Here is a 12,692-nt window from a genome sequence, read left to right as displayed (position 1 = left end):
TGGAACCAAAAATCACTAATTTAACTGATACTCCTGGAAACGGTTCATTAATATAATTACTAGTCTACTTATTCGATTTTTATTATATCAAGTTGCTAAAAATCATACGAGAGAATAACTTCATACACGTATGGATCAAAAACCAGAAAAATATTACCAAAAATCACTAAATCACTATATTTACTGTTATTTCTAAGACAGTTTACAAATATATCAAATACCACTCTGGAAATATTAACCCGTTGGAAATAAATCATTATACTTTCATTGTATATTTCAAGGTTGATGCACGTTATTATTATAGAATAAGGCAGTTTACTTTTTATAATATATATAATAGAAAAATGTATGTGTGTTCCCACAGTTTAGTTGTCAATGCCTTATATTCTACAATAATAAGAGAGCAGATCGGCATTTCACTTTTTTACACAAAGTGTTTATTATATGATAAAAATCTGAAATTGTATGATTAAGAAGAAATTTAAATAAATCTTTACTTCTATGTATAAATCAGCAAGTTTTTTTAAAAGATAATTTCAAAGATCGGCTAAAAAATTATTTTTACTAAACAATGTGATTTATAGTAGAAAGATGAAAATATAGGGTTGTATATAATACAAATTAGGTATTATAAAAAAAGAACCAAACGAAGAGCAATATTAGGGGTGGATAACCCTTACCACTTAAGGTATGAAAAACAGATGTTAGCCCATTCTCGGCCCATAACATTGAAAAAAATGTATCAAACCGTTTGTAAGCTAAGAAACAAAAAAAAAACTGAAATTTCATTCTGACGATTTGATATCAAGAAAAATTTACGTAAATAGATAAAGCAGTAAGATTTTCTAAACGTGCATCAGATTATTCTAATGTTTTTGAAAACGACTTTTCACAAAAATCTAGTTATGATCGCAAAAATCAAGTAATAAAAAATAACACGTATTATCATGACTGTAAAATCTATTCTTTCAGTACAAAATATTTTAAAACAATTTCTTCAAAGAATTATAATTTATTACAGACTTGCAAAAAAATTTAGACAGCAAAGATAACCGGTATCTGTAAAATTGTTATAAAGTCTGACATTTATTCAAAATATCAGAAATTCAAACATATGTATTAAAAAATAGATTTTACGTAAATGAAAAAAACTGAATATAAATGTGAATAAACGAATTTTGCTTATATGACTAGCACTTACCCTTTCCTGTTGCTCAGGTGAAAAATCCTTATCGCACATTTTAACTCACTTTACACATTTTAAAAACACCATACCGTCTCCTGAAAAAAATAGAAAATTTTATTCTTAAAATGTTGGAACAACAAGTAATATATATAATATAATATGTATTTCTTTATAATTCTGCTTCTAAAGATCATTTCAAGAAACTTTGTCCAAGGAGCAATAGAGCCTGGAAATGATTTTCAAGGCATCAATAATTTGAAGCAGTCTTTTCTGAAATTATTGAGAATGAACCCATAGAAGCAGAATGAAATCTTAAAATCATATAATAATATTCCATTGCTCATTAGGTTTCTACAAAAAATTATTAAATATTTCCCTTTTCCCCAAGCTCTCGTTTTACTAAAATTCTTTCGTTCGCATTATTTATAGAAATAGCACCTGTTGCATCTCTACAATTCATTCATAAAAGGAATTTGTGATAAAGCTGCTCTCACACTAGAAATCAACGTTTTCCCGATTATAAATCTACATTCGTCTATCAACACGGCGGTAAAATAGTGACAAGGTTAATGGACATATCTGCACAAATAACAGTAATGTCGAAGAACAAATCTAATAATAATAATAATTGTGGATTTGACAACTTTACGCTGTCAATCATTGTTATTTATAGTACACAAACCGTTGTTTACTAAAATGAAATATTATCGAAGTACAAGTCGAAACTTTACCAGGGCTTGATTTCCAAATGCCAATTTTCCCTTTGTTTAAACATCACTCAAATTATTCACATTACTCATATTTTTATTCAACCTACATTATTATTACACATACGTATATGTTTAATAATACTATATTAATATAAGAGTAATAATGTTGTCGTGCTCATCATAAGAACAAAAAAGTATCTATAATCTTAATTGAACAAGTCAAGAGACTTATTGCAGTCGTTAATATCCTTCAGTTTTATCAATAATCTAATAATTATTAGTGTCAAATGCCTAATGAATTTTATTACAATATGCAAGTGGTATTACCTAGTGGTTACAGAAGTCAATAATTCCATTGAGAATGTCAGTCTGTCAAGGTTGTATAGTTCTTTATTAAGCTGAACAATCAATCATAACACCGGACAGATTTGATTGTGAATCATTCGAACGAATTTGCTTTCACCATTGATGATTATCAATATCAATATCAATATCAATATAACGGAATGGCTATTGTACAATAGTTAAGTTATTGATATAGGTTAGTTTGGTCGATTTGTTTTGTAATTGCAAGTCTGGTAATGGTAATAAATTATGTGGATTAAATTATATGAATCCTATGGCAGAAGATCAACTTTGAAGATTTTAATTAGGTTTGGGGCTTTTGCGCGAATTCGTCGTAACAGTTATGGAATCTTCAGTTATGTGCCCTGTGTATTATATTTAATTTAATGTTTATAACAAGGGCGAGCAACCTTTTTATCCCGCGGGCCAATTTGGTTTTCAAAATTTTATGGCGGGCCGCACGTAATTTATATATATATATATATACTAGCTGACCCGGCAAACGTTTAGCTACAGGAAATATTTTTAGAAAATTATTAGAAATTATAAGAAATGACTAACTAATTCTGAATGTATAAATATTATTACATTGATAATTTACCCACTGCAACGCTAAAATACTAACATAATATTGTAATTATGTTATACTCTGAAAAAAATTCCAGTTTTCTCTCAAAAACAGTCTCCTGATTTTAGAACTAAATTTCTAATTTTTTTGCTGAAATCGCTCCTTTTGTGAGACATTCAAAACTATATATGTACTTCTTATGCACAGCGAGAAATATTTGTACAATAGGATAGGCCTGCAAATGAGTTAGTTTTATCGGAGGTAACCATATCGTTGCCATTTTTGAGATGTTGCAGCGTATGGGGCGCATAAATTTAAGCTTTTTTATAAACTCAGAAAAATCTTGATCGAATTTCAATTAAGAACGTTCATAAAAAAGGCGATAATAGTTAATTGATCGATTACCGACCTAAATAAAAAATGATTGGACTATTAAAATGACTATTATAAAATAATTAAAATTTGGAGTTGTTTAGTTTTCCATTTCGCATAAAAAAAATTAAAATAAAGAACGAAATTTAAAAAAAATGTTACGGAATTGAATTTTTTTAATGCGGAAAGTAGCAACGCGTATGATGCTTTGATATGTTTTACTCAGATTTGATGAATTTTTTGGCTGAAATTAACACAGGTCCACAAAAAAGAGTTGTCTGGATTTGGTCTGACATATGTTTTCCAATGTACCTTTTACCGCTGAAGATAAATCTATAGTAAAAATTATGGCAAAAAATATTGAGCAAAAACATTTTAAAACTGGTACAATCTTCAATCTAGATTTTTGACTCAATGAATTAATTATTATCCAGCGACTTTTCTGGACCTGTGTAATTGTTCGCGCACATACGTACTTCCAAAAAAAAAAATATCATAATATGATTTGCGTTTTTTTGGGAAAATTTCTCAGGGTTGACATAAAATTTATAAAAAAAATTCAATGTTTACTAAAAAACGCATTTTTTGAATCTGTATTATTTTGCATGTTAAATGACGAAGAAAACATTTACATGAAAACAGCTATCTTGTTAGCTTTGAACATTTGGAATCACAATTAAAATTTGTTTACATTTTCTTTTTTTGAATATGAAGAGTGAAACACTAGATTCTATTCTTGAAAAAGATATTATTCTTTATTATCAAAATGACGCAGGGACTAAAATTATTATTTCATATCCAAAAACAATTGTAATTCGCCATTTGAGTCGTATACAGCTAATAAGCATTGCATCACTATTGAGCTAACGTACTTTAGTATTGAAAATCGACATATTCACGATCTAAATTGTCACGAAGTCTTTAAATTCATGATGATTTAACCTTCGCGACTTTATAAGATTTACTTATTTATATATTTTAAATTTAAAAATGCGTTGTTGCTATGTTCTCGGATAAGTTCTCAATTTTTATCTGAATATTGAAGCTTGTTAAACCAATATTTAAATTAACTAACATTTATTTAATCAGGAAATGCTATTTCTTCGAACAACAGTTTTTACCAGAATTTGGTTGACGACAAAATTAGCCTTTATAGCCATATTTGATAAAATATCTAGAAAAATAATCTGTTGTTGAGAAATGCTTGGCGGGCCGCAGAAAAAGACCCGGCGGGCCGCATGCGGCCCGCGGGCCGCGGGTTGCTCATCCTTGGTTTATAATTACTTAGTATCTTATGTCACTGAAAATCAATTGTTATGGAACTCTAGATAAAAAACTAGATACATTATCTAAATGTCTCGACTGTCACTTGGTATTTGATATTGTGGTAATAGCGTTTGGTAAAAAATCTTCTATCGTTTAGGTTTTCCTCCCCTGTCCGCTACAGGGCCGATCTGAGAAGTAAGAGTTATTGCGCCGTGCTCTACATAATCGATCGGTAATTAAAGTCGATCGGGCCATGGTAATCAGAAGAGCGGGTCGTTATTAAGGACATATCATTGTATTCATTCCTTGTCCCCTAAGGTATCGATATAGGCACATTGATTAATGTTCTTATGTGCGAGCGAGTGCTTTGTTTATGTTACCAATAATCGGCCAACTTATTCTTTTTTCGACATTGGCATACATTATTGCCCCTCAACAGCCCCGGGGACAGTAGAGCGCCGAATTTATTTCCTTGTTACGATTTCGTTCGCGCATCGAGATCATTAGCTCGGGCGTTATTCCCGAGATAAATTTCATTATTATAATAACTGAATCAATACTAATATTCATAATAAATTATAGTCATTACTATTATTGAACCATATCTAGAACATTTAAAGAATCCCGAGGATTCGCTTTTAAAATAGCATTGTAGTAAGAAATTGCATATAAATGTATTCTTCAAAAATAAGAGATAATTATATTTTTCTTTTATTACAGTTAATGTCGTAGAAGCTCTACAAGAATTTTGGCAAATGAAATTGGCCCGTGGTGCAGATTTGCGAAATGGAGCCCTTGTCATCTACGAATCCGTACCTTCAACAAGTCAACCCTACGTGTGCTACGTAACGCTACCTGGAGGTTCCTGTTTTGGTAGTTTTCAGGTAAGGAAAAATTTATCCAAATAATTGATAATGGAACAAATTATAATTTTCATCGCGTCTATTGGACATAAAGAAAATATATTAGTTATTTTGGCAAGTATTTGGTAGTACTCAAACGTTTAAATCGAATGCTTGTCCAGTAATTGAACGTCTGGGTATGATGATATAAAAATAAGAAATTGACTGCAAATAAATTTACAGTGTTATTCCATAATATATTGTACCCAATTTAATCGTATTTTATAAAAATATATGACGTATTCCATTTTAAATAACTCAATAAAATGAAAATAATGTGTCACATAAATAAATAAGATCATACCAATTAATTCATATATTTTATTATAATATCGAGCAACATTTTATTCAAACGTTTTTACTATGCAACAAGTTTCCTCTCCAAGCCTATTTAAGTTATTAATTTATCTTCTTTCTAGAATTGTCCGACAAAGGCAGAAGCGCGTAGAAGTTCAGCAAAATCGCCCTAATGAATTCAGTATTTAATGAGCACCCGAGTAGGAGAATCAGCGACGATGTTATCGAAAAAGCAGTGATGGAAGCCAGAGCTAGTTTCAAAGGAGCAAATAATTCAGGATCTGATGACAGTCCTGGGACGGGGATCGGGGCTTTTCGATTTATGCTCGAAGCAAATAAAGGTAAGGATAAAGGATACGATATGTTTTTCGACCTAGTAAAGATTATTATTTGATTTTTATTTTCCTTTCCCAGGTCGTACGATGCTAGAGTTCCAGGAATTGATGACTGTGTTTCAGTTACTACATTGGAATGGTAGCCTGAAAGCGATGAGAGAGCGACAGTGCAGCCGGCAAGAAGTGGTCGCCCATTACTCGCAACGGGCTCTGGACGACGACATGAGGACGCAGATGGCCCTGGACTGGATTGCGCGAGAGCACGAGAACGCGGGCGCTCTAAGCCGGGAACTTGCGGTCGCCGAGAGGGAACTGGAAACTGCCCGACTCGCCGGCAGGGAATTGCGTTTCCCGAAGGAGAAAAAGGATATACTCATGCTGGCCCATACACAACTCAATGGCTCTGGCAGTTGAGCTGATCGTGGTGAATTCGATATTTTGCCAAAACCTAAGTCGATATTTTAAGAGTAAAAGACACAGTTTTGATCGAGTTTGTGATTACAGGACAGGAACAGACTATTACAGTTGTAGTCCATGATGTGCAAAGTGTTGAGAGTGAATAATATATGGTGCCTTTGAATAATATATAATTTTGTACAATATGTCTGGTTTACACAATTTCAGTACATTATTATTTCAGATATCGCTTATATGCAATGATATAAAAGTTTCTTCTATAAATCCACGATTTGATTTCGATCATCACTCAGAATAAACAATTTAATTTTCTAAATGATTATTCAGCTATGATACTAACAGAAGTTATAATATTTGAGTGGCGCTTGTATTGTAGTTTTACATATGTTATGTGATGTTAAAAAGAATGTTTATGACTTAATAATACTTTACTTTTAAAATATAAAACAAATTATTATTATTGAAATGGAAATAATATATTGAAAACTAATCTGATAACTATAAAACTGATCTTGCATTATTTATAATTATAATTTCATTAATCTCAAAGCAAATCATAAAAAATATATGATTATATAATTACACTTAATCTAGAATATTTGTAATTCGTTTAAATGAAAAGATGAATAAGTTTTAATTATTATTAGTATGCTTGATGCGGCAGTTGTTTAAAGATATTGTGTACTTCCACGTATGAATTATTGAATTGTATTGCGTTCTCACCGCAAAAATATCTGTATTTTACCCGTTATAAAAAGATTTATATTCTATAATATTTTATATTATCAGAATCCACAGCATCGATGCCGATTCCTGATAATAATGATAGTATTTATATATTAAAGCGATATAAGATAATAATGTGATCCCTCGAGTATATATTGTGTGTACAACATTGTAGTAATGTAGAATTATTCTATATGTGAAAGCAAAGTTTATATGTTTAAAATATTTATGTGTAACAGATCTGTAAATAAAACGCTTTTAACTATAACTTAGACTCTTCATTCATATTCGACAACATCAATAAAACTAATATGAAATAATCGACTTAATAAGAACAAACATTTTGGCTATTTAGGTAAAATTTTCATTTGCTGCTTTTCGAATGTAAAGTTTTTCAGAAACTATCAACAAAAAAAAATTAAACAGTTTTAGGCACATATACATTTTACAATTTTGGTCTTAAACGGTTCAGAACGTGTTGAAACTTAGAGAAGAAATAAAATTAGCAAATCGGAATAATTCTTCTTCGGAAAGTTAATAAATAGATAAAATAACACTGATGGAACTTTAAGTATAAATGTAAACAAAAAACAACACTTAAATGAGGTCACGTCAAAAGTTATGAACCAAGAGGTTTGAAAAAACACCAATAAAAATATTAACATTTTAGATTTATTTGAATTAATATGAAATTCTGCATTATCAAAAACATGGGCTTTTCTGCGACTTCCAACCACAAATATTAGATTCGATACCTGCCTTAGACAAAAGTGATGCCAAGCAGTAGGGTTTTTACTTGGAAATAAGGAAATAAACTGTTCCTAAATGACAAAAGCTCTTCCCTGGCATTACTGCGACATCAATAAAATCATCATTAGTATTACAAAAATTGCAATATTAAATTCATCAACAATATAAAAGCGCACCGTTGTGTTACCTTCTAAAAAGCTATATTATTAGGAAGTTATCACAACCAGCCTATAGGAGTTGTAAGATCAGATTGCTGTTAACAATAATAATATAATCAACTACATGATTATTGAAAATCGAATTCGAAGACAACATGCACCTAATTTTTTGGTCCGATGACATTTTCGGCGTTAAGAGTTAAGCGCTCTCTTTGCTTAACATTCGCGCACTTATCGAACGACTATCTCTCCTGCGAGCTCTCCTTTTTGGTCTTTACTTGTCTTTTTTCTTGATTTGATTTTTTTCGGTGGTGAGAACCGCACACACGGGTCGCTGACCCATCCCATATCGAAATAAATAAAAATATGCTTTTATGTGCTCAATTACGAAATATAATTAGAAAAATTGGTTTAAAAATAAGTACGAGGAGGCATTCTTTATATTTCAATTACTTCCACGTTTTTCTTCTTAAAAACTGTTTTTGAGTAGTATTATAATACTATAGTAATGAATCAGTATCAAATTGAATGTTGTTTCCAGACCATTACGCTTTCCGTGTATAATGTCCTTTATTATATTGTGTATTTCGAGGAATAATGTTTCTAATTGCACTGCCATATACAAAATGACTGCGAGTGCAGTGCATCTCAACGAAATTCTTTGAAAACATTAGCATTTTCACGAAGACGGACGTCTGTTGAATCACTGATGAACTTCGGGGGGTCAGCAATGTTCGCGCGGTGCTTATGATTCGTTAACGCCGCAGAAAAAAAATGGAAGAAAAACATAACGTATAAACCGCGATATGTGAATTCTCAAAAGACAATATATGGTTATATATATACATATTTGGACATATTCATTATAGTATAGAAGTTCTCATAGACTTGCGTTCTTCGAAAAAAGAAGAAATATCAACAACTAGGACGAAAGTACGGTTAAGAGTGGAAATCATAAAATTCTAGAGCCTCCCCTAGTAAGAAATGCATAACGACGGTTTCCTTGAAAACAATAGGCAAGAGATAGGCTGAGGTTTTAGTTGGTGATATATATAAAAAACATATATATGCAAAAAATCACTACCCGTAATTTTTAGTTATTTTAGTTATAGAAATGTTATAGAAATTTATAGAAATAATATAAAGATTCATTCCACAATAGTGTACCAAAAAACTGTTAAAAACGTAAAATTGGTTTTTTTTATTTCTCTAGAAAACGTCGACAAAACCTGAAATTTTGGTTCATTTACGCACACTCACACTTTTGCCTATTTTGATTTCAAATGATCCAGAATGGCCAGAATGATCAAGAAAACATGAAATTAGCAAATCTGGCGAAAACATAAAACTAGCCGTTGTATGGTTAATAAGATAAAAATGGCCTGTGAAATGATCGAAAGATAGCAACAATGAGATTCTCATGGATTGGTCTAGGAATTTATTTATCTTTACAAGTATGCATTTTCAATTGATTTGCATTTTTTAAGATGATCCCAAAAATAGCAAGCGGGTCTACTGTCCCAAATCGATCCGGCAAGTGTATTGATCAACATCGAATCAAAAGCAAAATATCCTTGATTCGAAAGACCTAAGGGCATTATAATATGGTAGGCATAAGAGAAGACACTTAGGAAGGAATTCTTTAACGGTACTATACGTGTACGCTTTTTATATTATTTATTATTATTATATTTTATTATTATTAATAAAGATTTATTGGTTATTACGCCTGTTACTTTTTTGTTCCGGGCCACATTTTATGATGCAAAAAGTATTATATAATGGTCGGATTTCTTTCGGAGGGGCTATTTTGTTTTGTTTTTTCTGGTTACTCGTTGTCGACTTCTTCGGCAACTATGTCGCCGGTGAGGTAATAGATGGTCAAATGCACGGCCGGGGACGAAATATTTATTTATAAAACAAAGTTTTTTACTTTGCACCATATAAACAATAATCATTTAACTGTTATATGGATAGATGCTCAATAAACGTCGAAATTTATTACAACAATAGGAAGTACTTTGAAGCAAGATTTGTAAAATTGAAATGATAAAACGTTAAAGTAAATCAGTGCAAGTAAAGTAAGACTTGTTTAAAAATCTTCTGGATATGTGTGAATAATCAAGAAGAAGTGAAATTTAGCTATTTGAATTTAAGTGTCCATTTCAGCTATCGAATAGCTTTTCATTTTTATAAATTGGTTCAAAAATTTTGGAGAAAACGTCAACAAAAAGTCGAAAATAGGCTCACGTACACACTCGCACATAATTTTTCCAAATATGTATCTCAAATGATTCAAAATGACTTGAAACAAAAAATTAGCAAGTCGAATTTTCTTACGAAAGCATTATTTTCTCTTGTGCGAAACCTGATAAATATTTTGAAATAAATTGTAATAAAGCAGTTTAAATGCTTGAAATTATACTAGAAGTATTGAAATATGTGTAGTTACACAAAATTTTAGTGAAACTACAAATGGTCATTAAATTGCAATGAAAGGATATTTCCCTTACCCTTTGCCATCACTGGCCCGAAATAGTATCCCAGTGTTACTCAGATCAATTTAACATAATTGGTCGTAAAAATTATAATTATATTGCATATAATTTGTGACAAAAAGAGGAATAATTACTTTATGTCGTTATTAAACAACACGACATAAGCGCATATAAGTCACATATAAAATTTATTTTGTTTTTTCTCAAAAAGAACCGTACGATTTCCTCGAAAATGTGGCGCAACGTTTAGTAGCCTCGATCAATGACTCAAATTTTGTAATTGAAGATCAAAAAAATTCAAAAAAAAAATTTAACTATAACGAAAAAATATATGCATTTGTATTTGTACATTTATCGTGGCAATCCGCTCAAGAAGTATTATTTTAATACGAACGTACTATATCTATCACGCGTTATACTATCCCAAATATTTTTAAGTTAAAATTATAATAGCAAATAAAATATGAATATCATATATAAACTATTGGAACTGACAATAAATCCAAATAACATGAAATAAAGACTATATAACAAAAAATTACTCACATGCGACGTCGACTCAGCTACATTCCACAAACATATATCTTTTCGGAGTGTCGACCAGCAAATGTTTTTCCAAATTTCATAATTCCAACCTAGTTACATAATGAAATGTGTTACCAAATGAAACTAATTTAAAATCTATTTGAAATTCAGTAACATGACAGCATTCGATAGTTGGCGCGAATTTAGAAAATAATATAAATCAATTATTACAATGTATTTTAATACTATTTTCGAAACCGTCTATCGTTACTCTCATTGAATATTAATTTCACATTATAAAATCTGTTCTAAAAACTTTAATTACCCATTAAAAAATGTCGAAGTGTGTATAAAATTCGTTTTCCCAGTTTCATTGATTAAAAAACTGCAAAGTGTTCATCAAATTATTTTTTCTAAAGTTTCATATCAAAGCTTTTGCCATTATATAAATTTTATGATGTAATTGAAATTTTGAGATATTTGTTTATAATTGTATGTTCAATCCATGAATCTGTAATTATGTAATAGCTGCATATTAGACAATAAAATTTAATAATGATATACAAAAACTATAAAAATAGTACTTTACTCAGTTAGTCAATTCAAATATCCTGAATGTGGTTTCCATAATTTGCATAAAATATATTTTATAAACTATTTGTAATATAAATAATTTCATATAAAAATGTATATACAAATTATTTAATATCATTGTATATATTAGGTTTCTAATTATGTAGTAATTTCTGTCCAATAGAAGGTTCTTTATCTTTAGGCATAATAATAGGATTTGGAGCATCTGTACTTGGTGCACTTCCCTTTGTAATCGTGGAAGGCGCATGCACTAAAACTTGATCTATTAAACCCATTGCCTTCGCTTCATCCGGAGATAAAAATGTATCACGTTCCATTTTGCTATGCAAAAGCTCAGTATTTTGTCCAGTATGCTTTGCATATATTAATGTCAATTGTTTCTTTAATTTTATTATCTCTTCAGCATGGATTTGAATATCTGTAGCTTGGCCCTTAATAAATTAATTAGATATTTTTAGGGCAAAATAAAATATGTGGATTTATTTATAGCGTCTAAACTTACAGTAGCACCACCAGATGGCTGGTGTATCATGATTCGAGAATGCGGAAGAGCATGTCTCATACCTGGTGCACCAGCGGCTAACAGGAGAGAACCCATTGAACAGGCTTGTCCTACACACCTGAATAGAGGTGAAATATTTTGTATTTCATTATTAAATTCTATTGTTTAGTATGCAGCCCTTGCATAATTACTAATTCATGGATTTTATCGAGAAAGCTTTTATACGAAACATGTTTTAGAAAGTCTAGTTTTAAAAAAACAAAATATTGTTAGTAATAAAGCTTACCAAGTGGCAATTGGCGGCTTAACATATTGCATTGTATCATATATCCCTAAACCAGCAGTCACTGATCCTCCAGGTGAGTTAATATACATGTGAATAGGTTTTGTACTGCTTTCTGACTGAAAGACCAAACTTTATTTTCCCCTGTTTTCAAGACTTATAGAACATGCTTAATTAATTATAGACCTGAAGGAAATAATTGCGCTACTACTAAAGAACTCATATCGTCATGAACTGGCCCCATTACACAAATTATTC

At 30.6% G+C, this 12,692-nt stretch overlaps 2 protein-coding genes across 2 annotated transcripts in view; one reads left to right on the top strand and one right to left on the bottom strand.

Moving 5' to 3' along the window:
• LOC113366031 (protein limb expression 1 homolog) overlaps nt 1–6,477 on the top strand; it is a 10,074-nt gene extending 3,597 nt beyond the window's left edge. Inside the window, 4 exon segments of the mRNA XM_026607581.1 lie at nt 5,168–5,331; nt 5,769–5,799; nt 5,802–5,987; nt 6,061–6,477. Coding sequence (XP_026463366.1) covers nt 5,168–5,331; nt 5,769–5,799; nt 5,802–5,987; nt 6,061–6,395 — 716 coding nt within the window. The 3' untranslated portion in view covers nt 6,396–6,477.
• Nucleotides 6,478–11,783: 5,306 nt separating this feature from the next.
• The window catches only part of LOC113366030 (ATP-dependent Clp protease proteolytic subunit, mitochondrial-like), a 2,726-nt gene continuing 1,817 nt past the window's right edge, over nt 11,784–12,692 (bottom strand). Inside the window, exons 2-4 of the mRNA XM_026607580.1 lie at nt 12,438–12,553; nt 12,152–12,269; nt 11,784–12,080 (exon numbers count right to left, since the gene is read on the bottom strand). Of these exons, the coding sequence (XP_026463365.1) occupies nt 11,784–12,080; nt 12,152–12,269; nt 12,438–12,526 (504 nt within the window). The 5' untranslated portion in view covers nt 12,527–12,553. The remainder of the gene's footprint in view (nt 12,081–12,151; nt 12,270–12,437; nt 12,554–12,692) is intronic.

Source organism: Ctenocephalides felis, unplaced genomic scaffold (assembly GCF_003426905.1).
Source record: "Ctenocephalides felis isolate EL2017-DRISC unplaced genomic scaffold, ASM342690v1 CF-g0.4_SCAFFOLD_01170, whole genome shotgun sequence".
NCBI classification, from domain to species: domain Eukaryota; kingdom Metazoa; phylum Arthropoda; class Insecta; order Siphonaptera; family Pulicidae; genus Ctenocephalides; species Ctenocephalides felis.
The sequence above is the reverse complement of the archived record's forward strand: the minus strand, read 5'-3'. Positions and strand labels throughout refer to the sequence as shown.